Source organism: Hyperolius riggenbachi, chromosome 1, assembly GCF_040937935.1.
Source record: "Hyperolius riggenbachi isolate aHypRig1 chromosome 1, aHypRig1.pri, whole genome shotgun sequence".
In the NCBI taxonomy this organism is placed as follows: Eukaryota; Metazoa; Chordata; class Amphibia; order Anura; family Hyperoliidae; genus Hyperolius; species Hyperolius riggenbachi.
Window position 1 is genome coordinate 199,100,380 of NC_090646.1, and position 21,424 is coordinate 199,121,803.

The following is a 21,424-nucleotide window of genomic DNA, read 5'->3' on the forward strand; positions in this document are numbered from 1 at the left end:
CTATGCACTATAAAAAACGCATGCTTAAATTCACTTTAAAGGATACCTGTAACCCCCGTGGGAAAAAGTTATATACCTTAGAAGAGGGAAGGCTCTGGATCTCTTAGGCCTCTTTTAGATGGGCAGCGGACAGGCCTTCGTTTTACCGTGGTCTGTCATCTGCTCTCCAGCACCCGCCATAGGGTCGCACTTGTGTGGCCTCAGACGTGACATGCCGCAGTCCTCCGCCCATGTGTAACACCACCACGTGCCAGCGTTTGACAATTGTGGCATTACCACCATTGCCATTCTGTTGCATATACATTGCACCCGAATGGCGTTCATGGGTCGGCAAACTGCCAACAATTGCACAGTTCAGCATCTCTAGTCTTCTCTGTATCCCCTGGTCCTACTGACCCTGCTAATGGAAAGTTGCCCTAACTTACATTAGGCAGCATAAGCCAGTCAAACTATTTTTGTTCTAACAAATACCAGTAGTGGCTTTGGGAAGTTGTAATTACTGGAATTTAATGTTAATGCTGATAGAGCTACTGCAGCCTTGTACAATTCACTATTGTAAATACAGTAAATCGGTCTCTGGATCAGCTACCAGCTCTAATATAATTGCCTGAATTTTGCTTGCAAGTCAGATTGTATGTGAACTTGCGGTGTAAAAGAATGGCTGATGGTTGATGGCTTTCATCTGATTTGACCCTCCAAAACTTGAGACGGCCCATTTCACACAGGCAGTTTTGTGGCAAACTGATCCGTGAAAACTGTTGCCATGCTGTTTCCGTTCCGTTTTCCCATATCCCCCCACCCCCTCAGTGAATTGTTCTATTTTAAGCGGTCTGTTTTTTTCACGTTTTCTCATTGCCCCAATGCAGTGTTTCATCTTCTGTTTCCAGTCTGCTGGGCTGCGGTGTCTGGAAAAATTGGTGCTGCAAAAAAGTTGTAGTCCATTCAGGGGAATGTACAGAACAGATCCGTATAAACGGACGCATGTGACGGTTCCATGGGTTAACATTGGATCAGTTTGCAATCCCTTCCGTTTGTACAGTATACGTTCCAATCCGTATTATCGCAAGTGTGAAATGAGGTTGTTTTTTTTTTTTTCGTTTTTTTTTTTCTTCCTTGAGGTAGATTTTACTGGCAAGGCCGTACATTAAATAAGTGCAGTGTAAACTTGCTGTGCAGGTTTAAATGAGCCCCTTTTTTAAGTGAATGCTGGTAGGGTGGTCTGCTAAGCGTCTTGTGTAGGACGCAGAAGAAAGGGTCACCTAAAGATAGGCTCAGCCAGTGCTGGCTGCTGACTTGGAATGGATCAGCTGTGAGCACATTTCCTTAAATGGCAAGAGGAATTGGAGATGAGTATGACACCTTGCCTCATGAGTGGACGTGGAGAAGCAGGTGCTGCTGTGGCTTAGTAATGCTGAACACTTGGCAGAGCTTGTGCCAGAACACAGCTTGTTCTCTCTGATTCTTTGAATGCTTTATCTTCCCTCTGTAGCCTTCTCATGTGCAGTCTGACTGGGGTTTATCTACAGAGACCTGATGCTTGATAAATAGCCTGAGTGTGGAACTGCAGCCAAAACTTTCATTTTAGTTTGGGAAAGGGAAGTGGGAAGGGATTAGAACCTCATTATGGCCCCTTAATGGAGAGTTTCCCTCACTTCCCAGTCTGATAACAAATGTGAGGATAGATGTCCAGCAAGAACAGAGATGGCAGCAAAAAAGCGCTTTATTGGATTGAGAAATGTTAGCATTGATTAATTAGTAGCCACTACCGCCAGAATAAACACTTCTCTGTACAATAGCAATCTTTCAGTGGTGTGACATGTTTTCAGATCATTGCTCATAGTTCATACTATGTAAAATTGCACTGCATGGATTTCTATGTATGTGCTGTAGTTTCTGGCAGACATGATTGGTCACTCATACCTGCCACATGATTTGGAAAGCACCAGTTAGTTAACTGAGATTGGTCAAAATGAGCAATATAACTTTATTTAGCATATCTTGAAGGTATCCTTTGACTAGCCCCAGGACACTATTTTTCTAGGCAAAAATGCAGGGCTGTGGAGTCGGGCAATTTTGGGTGCCTGGAGTCGGAGTCGGGAAAAAATGCTCCGACTCCTAATGAATTTGTAACTGTAATTAAAATAGAAAATATGATAAAATGTTGTATTTCTCAGATAATAGTCATTAAAAATAATGTATATATACAGTAATAGCTGTGCTTCGTCCACAAAAATGAAATAAACCAATCAAAATTAGTTACTTGTGTGCTGCTTCAATAAAGCAGTCCCTGTATTTTTAAAGTCAGATATACACATCTGATTGTGACTGTAGTGCCTGGAGTCTGAGTCGGAGTCGGGAAAAAATGCACCGACTCCGACTGAATTTAAACTGTAATTAAAATAGAAAATATGATAAAATGTTCTATTTCTCAGATAACAGTCATCATAAATAATTTGTACATACAGTAATAGCTGTGCTTCGTACACAAAAATGAAATAAACCAAACAAAATTAGTTACTTGTGCTGCTTCAATAAAGCAGTCCCTGTATTTTTAAAGTCAGATATACACATCTGATTGTGACTGTATATATGATGTGTACACAGGAATCTCTTATTTATACTAAATAACATCTATGCTGTAAGAATAAAGCCTGATGTGTAGCTGTGTCACTAATAGAGATGGTCAACAAGATGGAAATAATTCTGCATTGATGCTGATTTATGCAAATGTAGGCACTCCCTTTGCTGATGAAATCAACTAATTTGATATGTTAAAATTTGGTTTGGTGACTACAAATTAAAGGGTAACTGAGACGGATGAAAAGTAAAGTTTTATACATGCCTGGGGCTTCCTCCAGCCCCCTTCAGGCTAATCCGTCCCTTGCTGTCCTCCATCACCCAGATCTTCTGCTATGAGTCCTGGTAATTCAGCCAGTCAGCGCTGTCCGGCCGCATGCCGCTCCCACAGCCAGGAACATTCTGCACCTGCGCAATAGTGCTGCACAGTTGTAGTATGCTCCTGGCGGCGGAGTGTGTGCATGCGCACTACGCCCGACTGGCTCAAGTACCTGGACTCATAGCAGAAGATCCAGGTGGTGGAGGAGGACAACGAGGGACTGATTATCCTGAAGGCGGCTGGAGGAAGCCCCAGGTATGTATAAAACTTTAATTTCATCTGTCTCAGGTTTACTTTGTTACACAGTAGTACTATACTCTACATATGCACTCCCCACAGAGCTGCAGGGAATCAACTGAGAATGCTGTGCACATTGAACACAGAGGTGTTGTCTGTTTACAATCTCCTCATTCCCCTGCAGAGTACCTACACATCACTCTTACCTGTACCCACAGTTACATTGCCTAGGGCCTGATAGATGTTCTTTGTTCCGGTTTGTACCTTTTACAAGTACTCTTACCAAGGACTAGTTTTAGTCTAAAGGGAATGAATATATTAGTCTACATATCCTTCTCACTTCAGTTGTCTTGTAAAATTCCTAAGCGTTGGCAGTTAAGAGACGAATTTCATGTTACATACTTTTAATCAACAAAATTGTAATATGCAAATTAGGAGTCGGAGTCGGTGGAATCCTAAACTGAGGAGTCGGAGTCGGTGGAGTTTTGGACGGACTCCACAGCCCTGCAAAAATGTAATTTAAGAGTTTTGATTAACCCCCCACCACCACCTTATGATGGCAGATAAATTAGGTGTCATGTGTGCAGTGTCTGATCTTTGACTTCATAGGCGTAATCTGAGAAAGCAGCTGAAGGGTAATGAAACGTGCATCAGGCACATCTTGCTGTAGTAACATATGATCTTGTTGGATTCCTATACCACTAAGAAGAATTAGGGATGTGGTTTTATGTTTGAAAATGTACAGTGTTCTCCCTAGGCTCTTTTAGCCGGGTGCTCCACCCGGCTAGTTTTGGTGAGCACCCGGCTGTCATCGGCTAACTTCCTCCTCTGTTGTAAGCAGAGTTGTGCAGAAAAGCACCGACCTTCCATTCTCTCATCTCACCCCACACAGCTATTTTTTTTATTTTTTTTTATGCCACCCGGCTACTTTTTCATGCCATCCGGCTAGAAAAAATTTCTGAGGAGAACACGGATGTATCTTGTTTATTCTTATAGATTTATATTTAACTGGTTCTGGACCGATGCAGTATAAATCTACGTCCAACAGCTGGTGCTGTGGCCCTGATAAATGACATGTTACCGCTGATCTCGCCGCTCTGAACCCGCCGCAATTCGTCTTATACACGGCAGAACTTTGTAAGCAGGTCAGGAGCCGCTTTCATTGACTCCTGACCGCTTGATCACGGAGAGCCAATCACATTGGCTCCCATTGATAGTGTCAGGAGCCAATGAAAGCGGCTGTCAGCACTCTGCCGTCATAGACACGGCAGAGAGGAGCCTGTGGCGATGGGACAGTGTTGTGACCGGTGGGTAGAAGATGCTTATATAGTAGTGGGGCAGGAGCTTGCCAGAGTTTCAGCTGAAGTTACAATTAGTACAGAGCATATTGAATTATCTGTGATCTATCATTTTAAAACCGTTATTGGATGAAGAATACTTATGGTAACTATGGTCTCCGCTGCGGTTCTGCATATACTAGATCAGCTTAATTTCTTCTAGTTTCATAGCTGATTTCTTTCTTTTCACAGTGGAAGCATCTGTACACGGCAGCCATGCACACTGCAGAGACAAGACCATTGAAGCGGCAGAAGCCCTGCTACATATGGAGTCGCCCACTATTCTTCGGGACTCTAGGAGCCCAGGTATTTACATGCCACATCTTATTTTATTATTGTGACTGTGATGATTGTGCTCCTGTTGTCCAGTGGTGATGTAAATTGTAATGCATAAAGGATCTCTGGTGTGGTCACACAGAGTAGCAGTCTGAGATTTGCAAATTAAAATAGACAAGACAAGACAAATAACATTTATATTGCGCTTTTCTCCTTGTGGACTAAAAGCGCCAGAGCAGAGCAGCAGCCACTAGGGCGCGCTCTATTGGCAGTAGCAGTGTAAGGGAGACTTGCCAAAGGTCTCCTACTGAATTAGTGCTGGCTTACTGAACAGGCAAATAGGTCTCCCTTTCTTTTGGTTGTCCCATTCACATCAGCAACACCACTGCATTACATCTTTGGTAAGTAAGGTCTGTGCTGACGTGCTGTGATATGCTTACTACAGCATTTACTGTACGGAATAAAGCATGCTCGGACAGGTTCCCGATGCTCCATAAGCTGCATAGGTTAGATTGACTGACAGCTGGCAAAGATGACAATTGTTTCTGTACATTTATGGTAGTATTTGAGGGATCAATTTTAGCAGTGTTCTTTTCCAGTACTACTGGACAGTCTCCGGGAGGCTTGAGACTGCAGTGGCAATCTTTGAGTAGTGAAAGCAACGTAATCTCCAGCTGTAGAGTAAATCTGTACTTTCTTCCATGGCTTGCTATGCGTGTCTATTTTTTATTGACAACGCAAATACAAAAATGGAAAGTCAGATATTCTTGGTTGTGTTTTGTTTGTTTTTTTTGCAGAATTTTGAATGGATGGAGGTAGATGTCGGTCAAGAAAAAAACATGAAACATTTTAGTACCTATACAATAGATACTGTTCAGTAAGTCCACCTAAGACTCCCTAAGGGCTCAAACCCACTAGCAGCCTTTTCTAAGCATGATTTTAAAAAGCTCTTGCTAATGCAATGCTATGGGGAATTTTTATAAAATGACATCCCTCAAGTGGGATCACACCCATAGCATTACATTAGCAAGAGCTTTTCAAATCACAAAGCGTTCAGAAAATCTCTCCTAGTGGGTTCCAGGCCTAACACTGCTATTGCCTATAGAGTGCGCCCTAGTAGTGTCCACCAGGAGAAAAGTACAATATGATTTTCCTGTGTGTCTTGTGACAAGACAAGGGTATAATTATAATACAAAGGAGAAAAGAAAATTCCTGCAATACAAAAACATGAGAACGCTATAATACTGGAAGAGATTGGTTGTGTTGGGACCGGGTACAATGCAGGAGCTGTGAGCATTTGGGACACAGTGCTTCACCTTTCTAATGTGACAGGTGCCCCACCTACTTTTTGACTATCCTGATACAATATCTAAGGAGTACACCCCCTTTTTTTTTCTAATCTTGAATTTCAAGTATTCCCTAAATCCAACTAAAATTTCTCTGGGGTATGCATAATACAAGTTAAGAATGTAGAGAGTAGAACACCCAATAAGCTGTGTTGTAGAAATGAGTACTTTATATGTTTTTGTTTCATTAAGACAAGATTTGACTTGTGTCCTAACAATGAAGAGTGTTTTACTTGTTTGGCACAGGTACAGTTCAGTTAGGAGCCCATGAGGTGGAGGCAGTTTTATGAATGTTCCTCCAGTAGGTGGTGCTTTCTGTGCAGCAGTACCAGGCTGCAAATTACAGCTTGTGACCATGCTGCCAGAACTGTTTAAACTGGCGTGTTTACAGTACGGAGACTCCATGGCACTGATTGCCATGTACAACAGACTGTTAATTGTTCTTGCAAACCTCTTAAGATCTCTGATTGCATACAACAAGCAGTGACATATGGTGTAGTGAGGTTTTTTCTTCTACATACTGTATATCTCCTTACTTATGCCTGGTAGAGTGTCTGATGATCTGTCAGTATAATTTGTCTGGTGAGGCAAATGTAACATCCTAGTTCAATCAGAAGTAGTAGTCAGGATTAAAAGTAAAGGCACAGCTGCATATCTCACTAATGCTGGGTACACACGTTACACTTTTTAGTGCGATTTAGCCACCCGATCGTTCTTTCGGGACGATTTCACACTCGATTTTGCCCTTGATTCTCTTATCTTCATTTGTTTTTCTTATCTTTTTCCATTCACTGCTACGAGAAATCGAGAGCGGAAACGATCGGGAGCAATATCGGACATGACTGATCTATCTGATCCATCTATCGCGCAAAAAAAAAGTAACCTGTGTACCCAACATAATTGCAAGTTTGGTAAAGCCAGCTTATGAAGTGGGCCTTTAACTACTTCAGTCTGGATTTTAAAATCGTGGTGACACAATATATGGCCTCTATTCAACAGAACAGAAATAATCTGTTTTGTCTCTGTTCAAGAAAAACAAGTTTGCTTTCTTGAAACAGAATTTGCGATAATTCAGGTTGGAGTGAGCCTGAGATGTCCCCCAGGGCATCACTGCTGAATATATGCAAATGAACCATTGTACCCTTAGAAGCTAAACACACCTCCAGAACTGCTGTAATGCAATGATGTGTCAGCTTGTTAATTTGTACAGAGCCACAATAATCCAACATGCATACAGACTGTTTCGGATTGTTTGATCCTCATCAGTGCATGGCATGGATTAATTTGGCTCTATGCAGTAGGGCTTGTTGGACTGCATTTTGTCACAGGGGTGGGGTGGTCATTTTGATTGCAGTGTCTGCCCAATTGCCTGGAATGATGTGGATGCATAGGACAAACTGCATGCAGCAGATAAATGGAAGCTGCTGACGAGCATTAAAGAGACTCTGAAGTCTCATTTTTTTTTCTACCTACTTTTCTTATATAATCCTCTTCAGCATGAATGCCCTAATAAAATCGCCACATCCCCGCGGCAGATGGCTGACTTATTACAGAGAACGTGACCGGCAAAGTTCCATGACTTTTCAGGTCGAAGATCTTGCTGCCCTGGAGAGGCAGAGCTTTGAGCTGTAGCTCTGCCTCTCCCTAATCAATCCCTGCGGATCTTCGCCTTCTCCCCGCCCCTCTCAGTGAAAGAAAATTGAGGGGGCGGGAGAGGCGGCTATTAGCAGAGATTGATTGCGGAGGAGGCAGAGCTACAGCCTAAAGCTCTGCCTCTTCTAGGAAGTAAAGCCCTGCAAGCCTGGGAGCTTTGCAGGGCTATCTCTGTGTAATAAATCTGTCATCTGCCACGGGGATGCAGCGATTCTACTAGGGCGTTAATGCTGAAGAGGATTATATTACAAAAACAGGTAAAAAAAATGAGACTTCAGTCTCTTTAAATTGTACCACTCAGCCTTCTGTGTGAAAGAACCCACCTAGCGGTCCAACTTGCTTCATGTGGTGCCACCAGGCACAAGACCTGAACATCAAGATGCAGTAGACTTTGTGGCCAAGGAAGCAGACCATATAATCCTGGCAGGGTCCAGCTCTTACCAACTCTATCCAGTACTATGATTTGGTTGGACTGTTGCCACAGTAAACCTTGGGAATTATCAGACTGCAATAAATGTAGGCACACCTCTTCAGAGGTTCAGAGTCCTGAAATTTTGGTGTCCATTTCTACAAATGTTGATTCAAGAAAGACATTTTTCCCCAATAATGAAAAAAGATTGAAAAATTCAGAAAAAAAACTGCTTGTGACTTTGAATCAAGAAAAAGGCAATATAGCTTTACACCGTTCAATTTTATGAAAACTTGATTAGTCTTGCACCACTCCTAATTGACTGTTGTACAGTGTAAAAAAAAGAAAAGGAAATGCAACCACATTTCTCGCTCGGTAGAACAATATTTTAAATTTCAGTCATACAGATTTTTTTTTTTTTAATCGAAAAACAGGAAATTTAATAATCGTGTGTGTGTGTGTCTGTCTGTGTCTGTCTGTGTGTCTGTCTGTCTGTGTGTCTGTCTGTCTGTGTGTGTCTGTCTGTCTGTGTGTGTCTGTCTGTCTGTGTGTGTCTGTCTGTCTGTGTGTGTCTGTCTGTCTGTGTGTGTCTGTCTGTCTGTCTGTCTGTCTGTCTGTGTGTGTGTGTGTCTGTCTGTGTGTGTGTGTGTGTGTGTGTGTGTGTGTGTGTGTGTGTGTGTGTGTGTGGCCACCTTTAGAGGGATTTGATGGAGCAGTGATCAGGTTTAGTTTTACAGTACCAGCTCAGAGCATGACTTTGGGGAAGACTGAGTGGGCTTCTGAAGGAGTTTTTCTGTCCATGATCAATTTATTTTTAAAAAACCTATACAAGTTGGGCTGGTTGTTTTAAATACATTGCTCATTCATTTTTGGTTCTTAACGTCTTTTATTTTCTGCAGTGGAAGTGTATGTCCCACAAAATGTGTCTACCCCAGAATTTATCCATGCCGCCATGAGGCCAGATGTCATTACAGAGACTGTGGTGGAAGTGTCCACTGAGGACTCTGAGCCAATGGATGCCTCTCCCATTCCAATATCTATTGAACTTGGAGAACCAATGAAAAAAAAGAAAGGTAATGACTTTTTCCTGTTCTATCTTACACTTGTGGCTTAGCAGTTTATCTCTTGTTGGGGTTGCAATAAGCATTCTTACGAAACATATGTTTGACACTGGCAGGAGATGTGGCAAGGAAATGTCTGGACGGGCTGCTATGCGGAAGCTACATTTACTTTTAGTTGGAAATTCCATAGACCTATCAGATGGCTGCCTTAACCTCCTTGCAGAGTCAGGGTTGGAAGAAAGGAGCGGTAATCCCGAGCCTGACTCTTGATAGCCGCCGGGAGGTCTCTGCAGAGTATAGTGCGCAGCGGGCGTTTTAACTTGCCTCCCCCAGGATCCAGATGCCGGCAGTCATTCTTCTTTCCTGTCCTTGGAGGCTCTGCATCCCTTGAGAACGCAGTTTGTCGTCATGACAAGATGGCAATGTCACTACAGGGTTACCGCACCACCCGGAGGATGGAGGGAGAATTGCAACGCTGGATCCCAGGGAGGTAAGTGCTGGGCTGCTCGAGATTTCTCTAGCAGCATTATTTGTGTCCCCGTTTCGAGGTCTAAAAGCGTGCAAAAAAAATTGCACCGCTTTTAGACCCTAAAATCCAGAAAGAATCCTACCGTCAGGGAGCTTAATATGATATGCTTAATATGTGCTTAATTAAGGGAGGTTAATATGATCCAACCTAATGGACCTTGGCAGACATTGGTCATTAATTTATATCGTCAAACAATACCACGTAACCAGATTAATGGGTCAGTCTCAGTCAGGCTGGAGTTTCTGTTCTGGGAGTATGATGGCTTCCAAATTTATCTGATGGTATATTTCTGTCTTTTGGTCTTTAAAAGGACAGGCTTTAACCTTTTTGTTTGTGGTTAACCAAGATGTGGAGATGAGATGCAAATATTCAGGCCTGCCTGTAATTTGCATGCAGACTCTGTATACTAGCACGTCATTGGTGGTCTTTGTGGCTATACCCTAAAATAATCGAGATGTCTTTTTTGTGCAGCTGGTCGAAAACCGAAGATACAGCAACCTACATTTGCCAATGGATCTCCAGATCTGAGCATAAAGAAGAAACCAAGAGAAGGCAAAGGTACGAATACAGTTTATAGTCCAAATTATTTACAGATCAATAGAGGCAAGACTTGGCTGAACTCTGCATAGACATGGTTTATGCTGGATGAGTATCCTTAAAAGATAAGTGAACTTTTAACCTGTGCTGTGTGTGAAAGAGATTTGTATCATTTTAAAAGTTGCCTTTAAAGAGGCTCTGTAACAAACAAAAGTTCCCTGGGGGGTACTCACCTCGGTAGGGGGAAGCCTCTTGATCCTATTGAGGCTTCTCCCGTCGTCCTCCATCCCACGGCAGTCTCGCTGCAGCCAACGGAACGCACAGCCCACAATTTGTCAGGCTGTGCAATATTTACATTTTCTGACTCCAGTGGGTGCGCTCTTGCTGTTCTCCACTCTGAAATAGGCGGAAATAGCCAATCTCTGTCGGGTCCACTCTACTATGCAGGCACAGAAGACTTGCGCCTGCGCAGTAGAGTGGACCGACAGAGATCGGCTATTTCCGCCTATCTCCAGCGCTGGAGCCGGGAAGGTAAATATTTTACATCCCCGCTGTTCGGGGAGCTTTATCGCTGATGCTGTGGGACACTGGGACGGGGGAAGCCTCTGGATCCTATTGAGGCTTCCCCTGTCCCAGTGTCCCCCAGGGGGACTTTTTTCTTTTCCCTTTTTTTTTTTTTTTTTTTTTTTGCTACAGATTTAAAAAAAAAAAAAGACTGTTATGCTAAAATATTTATAATGCCATTAGACAACACACGTGATTGAAATTTGTGTAGAAAATTTGGATTGAAGCTTATATCTTGGGTCTGGGACACTTCTTTTTTTTTTTTTTTTTTTTTTTTTTTTCTTCTCTGGAGAAGAAGCAGCTCTTAACCGAGGGCTACCATTTAGGGTGGGTTTACACTGAATCCGTTACTGTCGGCTACAACGATACAGACAACTGATAAGAATTTCCCATGTTCCCCTGTGGGTACACCTATGCCTTATAACACATAGATCCTACTACTCATCAGTTGTCTGTTGCGTCATAGCTGATAGCAACTGATTCAGTGTAACTCAGCCCTCGTTCTTGAGCCAGCAGAGCAGATGGGTAGATAGATGGCAAATTTGTGCACCAGAGGTGCCAGGGGATTTTGGGTGCATGTGGAGCCTTAAGAAAATAGCAACTACAAATAACTGTTGCCCAAAGGATAAAAATACTATAAAATGAGTGGCTACAGCCAATCTCTGGGCTTTTTACTTGCCAGCCTTGCTTGGGCAGTTAATAAGTGGGTTTATAGTGTCAGGAGAAGGTGGGGGAGAGGTTAGTGTTAGGCATACATAAGGGTGGGGTAGTATGAGAATTGTGGTACAATGGGATAGTAGAATATCAGAAAAATGACTATTTGCGCCCATTTTTTCTTTTGCCTTTTTTGCATGTATGCGGTTGATCAACCACTTCACATTTTCAACCTGTGTTCACCTTATGCAATAGAGCAGTTCAGACATTTTTGTTTCGACCTGTTGATTCAGTAACTATGCCTATCATTATTCATTTTTTTGAGAGCTCAGTCTATGTCATTGTGTGGACAATATAATCCAATCGCACTGCAGCTCAGTGCAGATTTGTTTGTGTGTGCACGGTGTTATTGCTTCTGTTGGAATAACATGCAACATGCTGTGCAGTAATGTCCAATGTGCACGGCTTTGCTGAAATTCTTAGTCTGACTACATACTGCTGTATGCAGCACATTGGCAATGTGCAATGTGATTTTTTTTTTTCATCACCTTTGTGATCATTTTTTCCAGGATGTGCAGCGCAATGGGTATAATGGGAAAGTACCCTAAAGGGAAAAGAAAATGGTATTTGGCTATTTATCACAATACTTAAATTATGTTGCTTGCATATATGGTGATACTTAAAGGTTTATGAAGTATGCATTTTTTTTCTGTATGTGTTAAATGGTTTACCTGTAAATGCCCTATCTGCTTTTCAAAAAAGGCAAGCAGATTCACCAGAAGTATATTTCTAATAAAACATAACAAATAAAATAAAACTACAAGCCTACTTTAGTGTGATTAAAGCTTAATGGATTCTATAACTTTGTTTTTTTTTCCAGGAAATACAACGTACCTCTGGGAGTTCCTGTTGGACCTGCTGCAGGATAAGAACACGTGTCCCAGATATATCAAATGGACACAGAGAGAGAAGGGCATTTTCAAACTGGTAGACTCCAAAGCAGTTTCCAAACTTTGGGGAAAGCACAAGAACAAACCTGACATGAACTATGAGACTATGGGGCGAGCATTGAGGTAATTAAAGTAGCTGAAGTGCATATTGTTTTCTTGCTGGCTGTAGAGATGGTCAATGAGATGCCAAGTTTTCTTATTTGCATGCTAATTTTGTGCAAATAGTATGCAGTTTTGACTTGGGCAGTCAGATGGACTTCCTGTTCAATTGGATTGGTCCATTTCCAGGCTGGATACAATTCACATGGGAGTTGGAGACATGGGAGATAGCATCTCACTGACCTTTTTAGTCAGCAACTACAACCATAACAAAATTGTAGGACAGAGCTATTACAAGTAAAAAAATAATCAGTCACCTATATGAGTGTTCTATGTAGTGTGCCAGTGTAGGACTGATGGGCTCGGTGTAAGTGCCCTGAATCTGACACAACAAATAGTGTTTTGCACGTCGTTTAAAAAAAATGCCTCTATTGACTTACACTGAAATTGCGGCAATATTTTTCGAAAAATCTTGATCTCTGCAATTTTGCTGCAATTTCAATGTCAGTCAATGGAGGTGTTTTTTAACCTCTTGAGGACCACGGTCTTACACCTCTTAGTGACCAAGCTATTTTTTTTTAAATTCAGCACACTGCAGCTTTAACAGTGTGCTGCACGGTGATACAACTTGGCAGCCAAATTAGTCTGCCCACCAACAGAGCTTTTTTGTTGGGTTCTGATCACTACTGCAGTGTTTTGTTTTTTTTTTGTTTGTTTTTTTTTCCTTAATTTTAAAATGATTTTATTTTTTTAATTAGATTTCCCTATTTTTCTTTTATTTACATCCCTTCCCCGAGATCCAATCAGTGATCACCTCTCATAGGCACCAGCCTATGAGAGGGGATCACATTGTGGGGCACTCGAGGGGAAAGCTTCGTCCCTTACAGTGCTGCGCATAGATCGCAGCGCTGTTTAAAGAACATTTTTTCTTCTTTCTTCTAACAGCCTGCTAGCTGTGATCGCGGGCTAGCAGGCTGCTTATGTAACTAAAGCGGGGTTGTGTGATCCCCGCTAATCCCCCTCCCCCGCCCCCCCCCCCCCCCCCCAAAAAAAACACGTCCAAAACTCTATTTGGTGTCGGGGGCCCTAAATGTTTGTCAGTAATTCCCATGTTACCAAAGTCATGATTTAATGGGAACCTTTTAATCAAGAAATTTTTTTAACTTATCTGGGGCATCTACCGCCCCCCTGCAGACGTCCTGTGCCCGCGATGGAACAAACCTATCCTCTGGTCCCGTGACATGTTTTCGCAGACAGTCGGCGGGCCACTGTGCGGCTCTGCCCGCGCGCATCCTCGCTCACATCACCATCATGCGCAGTACGAGAAAACACGTACTGCGCAGGACAGTGACATGTGCAAGTGCAGTGGCCCAAGCGAAACTGAGCCGCGGGGGGGGGGGGACCAGAGGATTGTGGAATGACAGCGTGGACACAGGACATCTACAGGGAGCCAGTAGAAGCCCCAGGTAAGTTACTTTTTTTTTTTTTCTTAATTGGGGTTCCTTTAAAAAAAAAAATAAAAAAAAATAAAAAAAAAAAATAGTAGGATTTTTACAGTAAAATGGCAGTCACCGCTCCACACCCCACTTTTGCGAAAGATTGATCAAAAGTCAGGGATAAATCCCTCAGGTGACATTGCTGGGCCAAGGATGTGCAGACGCATCACCAGCCTGCAGGCAAGCAATATATTCTGTTCCCATGGAGGGGGAGGGACGCTGGAGAAGTGCGAGTGTGCTGTCATGCTTTGTATGGGGAGAGCAATGGTCTTGGCCAAAGCAGTCTGCCAGGCTGATCGTTGGTTGAGAAAGGTCAGGGGCTGCTCTACACATTATTATTATTATTATTATTATTTAGCATTTATATAGCGCCGACATATTACGCAGCGCTGTACAGTGTATGTATATATATCTTGTCACTAACTGTCCCTCAAAGGAGCTCACAATCTAATCCCTACCATTGCCATATGTCTATATTATGTAGTTTAAGTATTGTAGTCTAGGGCCAATTTTTAGGGGGAGCCAATTAACTTATCCATTATGTTTTTGAAATGTGGGAGGAAACCGGAGTGCCCGGAGGAAACCCACGCAGACACGGGGAGAACACACAAACTCTTTGCAGATAGTGCCCTGGCTGGGATTCGAACCAGGGACCCTGCGCTGCAAGGCGAGAGAGCTAACCACTACGCCACCGTGCTGCCCTGCGGAATTCTCGGCGGAGGAGCCTGCTATCGGCTGCCGTGGTAGAGTTTCACCTATCGGGCGTTTTGTGATTAACGGCAATCACAAAACGTGTTACCTTCAGCATATTGCTGCGATTCCTAAGCGATTGTGGTACAGTGCTTAAACGAGCACTGATCACGATCATCTGGAATCGCGAGAGTGTCCAGTATTTTACTGTGGTAAAATCACCTGCACAAAACGGTAGCATTTTGGCACTTTCAATTGTGAATGGGCCCTTAGGCCTGAGACGCTGAGCGCTTTTCTGACCATCGGCGCGGTCTGAGCCTTTAAAGAAAAAAAAATTCTCCCACTGACTTGCATTAAAATCGCCACGATCATGATTTTTCCGATTGTACCGCAATTTTAAGAAGTCCATCGTAATGGGCAGCACGGTGGCATAGTTGTTAGCGCTCTCGCCTTGCAGCGCTGGGCCCCCGGTTCACATCCCAGCCAGGTCAACATCTGCAAGAAGTTTGTACGTTCTCACCTTCTCTGCGTGATTTTCCTCCGTGCACTTCCCCCCTCCCCCCACATACAGATTAATTGGCTTCCCCCTAAATTTGCCCTACACTATGATACATGCACTACACCATACATACATAGACATATGAATATGGTAGGTACTAGATTGCGAGTTCCTCTGAGGGACAGGACAATATTCTCTGTACAGTGCTGCGTAATGTCGGCGCCATATAAATAAAATCAATTAGAGCGTTTTTATAAAAAACGCTCAGACAGCATTGATGGTCAGAAAAGCTCTCGGCGCTCAATGTGTCTCAGGCCTAAGGCCCAGTGCACACCAAAACCGCTAGCAGATCCGCAATATGCTAGCGGTTTTGGGAGATGATTTCAGAGCGATTCTAGGTATGTTTAGAGAGGTTTTCTAAACATACCTAGCGGTTTTGGAGCGTTTTTGTGTAGCAGATTACACATATTGTTACAGTAAAAGCTGTTACTGAACAGCTTCTGTAACAAAAACGCCTGGCAAACCGCTCTGAAGTAGCGTTTTTCAGAGCGGTTTGCGTTTTTCCTATACTTTGAGGACGAAACTCTTCAGAAAACCGCAAACGTGCAGCAGGAGGCACGTTTGCGGCTGGGCAAAAACCTCAAACCGCCGGTATGCACCATCCCATTGCAATACATTAGCCAAGCGTTTTTACAGGCGGATGCGGCCGGCGGATCGCTCCAAAAACCGCTCGGTGTGCACTAGGCCTTAGAGCCTTTAGCACAGGGGTGAAGCCTTTTGTATTCATGGTTGTGATTTAAAGGGACTCAGAGCAGTGCAGAAACTATGGAAAGATGCATATCATTTTAAAGCTCTCTTTCTGACGACCCCTAAATCGTCGCCCTACACCTTTTAGTTTTCTCTATTTTCGTGTTCGAAATCGCGACCGCGGTGATTTCAATCGCGAAAATAGCGAAAACTAAAAGGCGAAGGGTGGCGATTTATATATCATTGGAAAGAGGAGAAAGAGAGCTTTAAAATGATATGCATCTTTCCATAGTTTTTGCACTGCTCGGAGTCCCTTTAATAGGATTTTTTACTTTGCACATATTTATTGTATTATATAACTTTCTGTATAGGTATTACTATCAAAGAGGAATTCTAGCCAAAGTGGAAGGGCAACGGCTGGTATATCAATTCAAGGAAATGCCCAAGAACATCGTAGTAATAGAGGATGATAAGTCGGAATCCTGCATGGAAGATCTGATGTCCTCTGCTGATGACAAGTCGCTGGAACGTGTGTCGATGCCCACAGATGGAATTCTGAAGGTGACAATACCGTCTCGTTTGGAGAAAAGCCCCATGCAGCCAACCTCTCCCCGGAAACCCAGACTGGTCAGCTTGGCTTCACCTTTGATTGAGACGTCTCCTAAATCTCCTACCAGCACAACACCAACCCAAGTGCAGAGGTCAGCTTCTAAACTCTTCTACTATCCGATCTTCATAATCTTTCATGTTACGCTTGTGCTTGCAGTTTCTCTTTTTCACTGAGGCCCCTTTACCCCAAGGATATAACATTTTGTATGTTTTTCTGTTTGCAAATTTTCTCATTGTATGCAAATTCTTATGCGATTTTTGCATGTCTAGCGTAATTGACGATCCTTACATGGGAAACGGAGGTGTCCTGCGAAAATCTGCAGTATCTCCCCCCCGCCCCCCCTTCGGATTGGAGCAACTACAAAAACGAATTCAGTGGAAATTATGCCATTGAAATTGCATTGCTTTCGGTATTAGTGCAAATCTTCACTGTACAAATTCTCACTTGGTGGAAATGGGCAGTAAAGGTACTTTTTATATTAGACTGCAGGTTTTGGTGTGGTCTCTTCCCACTTTGGACAGTAGTTGTGACATGGCAGGTATGCAGCCTGGGAACACAGGCATTTCCTCACTAAAGTTGAGATGCTTAAGCACCATAGCGGTAACACCAAGTCAGGTTCAGACCAGAAATCTGCAGCTTAGACAGGTGACCCCGAGCCTGACTCTCTGCCGGAAGGTGCCATTCAGTGCAGTGGGCTTTGTAACTATCCGTTCCCGGGATCCAGACACCAGCACCAATTCTTAAGGTCCTCTCAGGCTCTGGTACGATCTCGGTCTGTCCCCCGAACAACCGCCGGGGGGGGTATTAAGGAGCACTAGATGGATTCTGACAAACTGAAATATTTTGGACTAACCGAAGACTGTAAACCTTGCATGTCAGATATTATCTAGGCATAGACTGAAAGGAATTGGATTACAGTGTGTACAGCTTAAGCTTTTAAGCAGATAATGGACATGACTTTCAGATCACAAAAGGGGTAATTAATGATTAGAGACCCAATGGCGGGGAGTTTGGTGAGCAGAGGGGTATAAACCTGGTGCAAGCACGTCAATACTGTATCTGGGGTACAGACTGCTGACAAAGGAGGTGAGCTTTATGCAGGGAAGCAAAATCCATAGTGATTCAGAATTGCATTGAGTTTCATTTGTTTAGTGTGTTAAGTTCACTTTTTCTAAATCTTTCTGCCACACTTCTGAATTGGCTTTATGTGTAATTTATTCTGTTTCCTAAAGTGGAACTGTGCCTGTACAGAATCAACTCTGAAATGTACTGACTTCTGCAGTATATTCTTTTTTAAAAAAAGACAATGCACCTGTATTGCTAGCTTCAGATGGTGTCAGTTGGTAGCTCCCATTGCTGCAGTATGGCTAAGGGGATGGCAGCTGGATGTGAAGCTACTGGCACTGCTGCTTTTCTGACCCTTAGTGGGACATTCTACAGCTGGTAGCCAACTGCTGCCTTTTAGTTCTCCGGAGGATGAAGGGGCATTCTTGATGCTAGTGGAGATGTTCCACAGCTGGTAGCGCGCCCTGATTATTCTGAGGCAGGAACAGAGCCTGGCTGCTGACTACATCAGTGTTTGAGGATACAGAAATGTGATTTTTTTTTTTTTTTTTTTTAAACCACACTATCTTTAAGTGTACTGCACTTTTGTACAGAATGAAAACTAGAAATTTAAGGAAATTTTGGCCTGATGCACTTAACAGGTAGTTACCGTGCACTCCCAATTGTACTGTTACTAGCGCAGGAGTAGCACTGGCCATTGGTGTCACGTGTTACCACAGTAACGCACGTGTTGCTGTGGTAATGGGTACTACCATAACAAAGCGCATGGAGCTAATGGGTTAACGGCCTATGCTCTCCCTGCACTAGTCATGGTAAAATTGCTGTGCACTCCTTGCTCATGGCAACTTTACTGGAGATTAGTGCCTCAAGCCCATGGCCCTTTATATCAGGTTGGTGCCGTTTAGAACAGACAAGGAACAAGAACAGGTTAGGGGTTAATTTCCTGCTGTTTCACTTTCTTTTTGTGAGGCCATTTTAGTATTGAGCACTTAAATCCTGCAGAGAACTAGTCCGTTTATTTTTCCTGAGAAAGAGGCTTGGATTACGAGGTGAGGTAATAGGAGAGCGTGTAAGTTGAATTCACATTTGAATTTTTTTTTTTTCGTTTGTGACAGGACTGTTCGAGTTGCAATGCAAGTGCCTGTTGTGATGACTTCCTTGGGACAGAAGATATCCACGTTGGCTGTCCAGTCCATGAGTCCCGGAACTCCCTTGATGGCCAACACCAGCCCCACAACGGCCACAGCGCCCAAAGTTGTGATCCAGACAATTCCCACTATGATGTCGGCTGCTGGGGATGGTGACAAGTTCACGATGCAACCTGCCAAAATCATTACCATCCCAACCTCTCAGCTCACCCAGTGTCAGCTGCAGACAAAATCTAGCCTGACCGGAGCAGGGGGCTTAAACTTAGTGGGTACTCCACTGACTGTCAGAGCACTTACACCTGTGTCAATTGCCCATGGCACCCCTGTTATGAGACTAGCCATGCCAGCACAACAAGCCAGGTGCCAGACACCACCTCGGGTCATCAGTACACTTATTAAAGGACCTGACATGAAATCGGACATAGTTTTGAGCAGGCCAGATGGAGAATTGAAGACATTTCAGCTAGTGAAAGAGGAGAAGCCAGCAGACATGAGTAAAACCGTAACGCGTGTTGTGGTGGTTAGTGCTCCCTCTTCTGGCCTTACCTTACCATTGACTGTGAAACAAGAAAGGGACAGTCATGTGTGACATATCAGAAAGGTTTGTGTCAGGTCAAACTGACGGTAATATAAACTCTCATTTTTTGGAGGAAAAAGGAGGTTTGAGTCCTGCAAGACTTTAAAGCAAGCATCATAGACCACGTGTGTTCATGGAGTTCAATGGAAAGGAACGTTTTACTGGAAATGAATTTTCCCTCCCATGTTTTCAGTGGGATCTCTGTTCACGTGTGGATGGAAATAATGCATCTGACATCACAAATATAAAATAACAGCTATGGAAAACAAAATGAAAACTAAAAGGGACCAAAGCGTTCACTAATACTTATATATAAATATATATTTTTAGATTATGTTAAGTAAAAAGTGGAACACTAATATTACTTTTCAGAGTGGCTGTTTGTTTTCCCAAAGTAGAAACTGAGATTAGGTCAACACGGCAATTGTAAATTACCTTTTTTTGTTTTCTAAATTCTTTCTTTTTTTTTATTATTATTGCTTTATATACACACTCAATATATATATAATTGTTTTTTTTTTTTTTTTTTTTAAATACCAGCAAACATATACCACTGTGTACAAATAGCCCTCACTTAACCGGTGCTACATATAAACTCTGCAGGACCGCCAGGCTTGCTGTGTCCAGACAAACAGACTCCTGTTTAAGTTGGTGACGCTCAAAGTGCAAATGAGATTTGTGTTAAGAAGCAGATTTCATATGAAAGCCTTAGACTGAGTCAGTTTTATTTTTATTTTTTTTCTTGAAATAAGCTAACAGCTTGTTTGTGTAAAGCAATCGTTTTATATATAAATATATTATAGAAAATACTGAGAAAAAAAAAATCTTGTACCTAGCACAGTATTGGCATAGAAATTACATGTAACATATTTTATATGGTAGATAAAAGTCTGGCTTTTTTTCTTTCGTTTAAAATGTATGTAGCTGAGATGCTACGAGGTCTACAAGCATAATGAAATGCAAGCTATTACATGATAGGGGTGAGACGGTGGGCATGGGACAGCAGCGGTTGGACAAGCCTTTATGGCGACTCGCACGCTTCTGTCACATATTACCCATACATACATTTCAATCTTTGCTATTGGTTTGAAAAAGGTCACCATACGCATGAGTTCATTTTTTTTTTTTTTTTATTGAAGAGAGGGATTTGAACCTATTTTTTTTTTTTCCTAGTTGAGACAGGGACACTTTAGGGAGGATATGGGGATAAAGTACCAGTGTTCAGAATGAACTACAATAGTTTGTATATTCAACATTTGAAGTATATTCTATTTTGTTGTACTCTTGTTTCAAAGTGTATTCAAGTAGATTTTACTGCAATATAGAAAACAAAGTTTCATTGTGTCTTGTCCTTAATTTTTTTTTTCTTTTTTCTATTGCCTGTGACCGTAAATGTAATCTGGCCAGTAGGGCCATATTTAGATGATGTCGCGCCCACTACGCCATTTGATAAATGGTGAGCAAAAGACAAAAATGTGAATTCAGCCACGATTTTGAAGGTTGATGGTGTTAAAGGGAACCTTTTTAGATGCATTCCTACATAAAGGGAAGCCTCAGGATGGTCCAAGGCTATCCGAACCATCTTTGAGCCCACCGCTGCTGTGCAGGGTCCCTCCGAATATATTTCAGACGAGCTTATCGGAAATGTTCCTGTGGCTGCACTCCCCTCCATGTACAAGTGCATGTGCAGCATGGCTGTGCTCATACATGGAGACCACGGCCCCTTCTCAATGAATGCTTTAAAGGAATACTATCAATACCCAAGTGTTCTAAAATGACAATGTACAAATAATGTCTAAGTGGCTGTGTAACATTTTCCTACTTTTCATGTTAAATATCAGAGGCAAAAACTGTAATTTATTGAGGGTAGGATTTAGCTATATTGGGACAAATCAATTGCAGAAGGGGTGTCTGCTTCAATGCACAGCCAGAGTTGCACATCAGACTACAGAAAGCAAATATCAAACATATCAAACTCTGAAAGCAAAAACAATATGAAAAAGCTGTGACAATTAGTTACATTTCCTCTGCTCTCTTCAGACAG

General features: G+C 42.7%; 1 protein-coding gene across 3 annotated transcripts in view; it reads left to right on the top strand.

Annotated features, from left to right (window-relative positions):
• ELF2 (E74 like ETS transcription factor 2) overlaps positions 1-20,719 on the top strand; it is a 166,574-nt gene extending 145,855 nt beyond the window's left edge. For all 3 annotated transcript variants that reach the window (XM_068279741.1, XM_068279734.1, XM_068279747.1), the window contains 6 exons: positions 4,663-4,776; positions 9,054-9,227; positions 10,216-10,302; positions 12,380-12,572; positions 16,352-16,681; positions 18,771-20,719. In XM_068279741.1, the coding sequence (XP_068135842.1) occupies positions 4,663-4,776; positions 9,054-9,227; positions 10,216-10,302; positions 12,380-12,572; positions 16,352-16,681; positions 18,771-19,392 (1,520 nt within the window). In that variant the 3' untranslated portion in view covers positions 19,393-20,719. The remainder of the gene's footprint in view (positions 1-4,662; positions 4,777-9,053; positions 9,228-10,215; positions 10,303-12,379; positions 12,573-16,351; positions 16,682-18,770) is intronic.
• Positions 20,720-21,424: the final 705 nt, after the last annotated feature.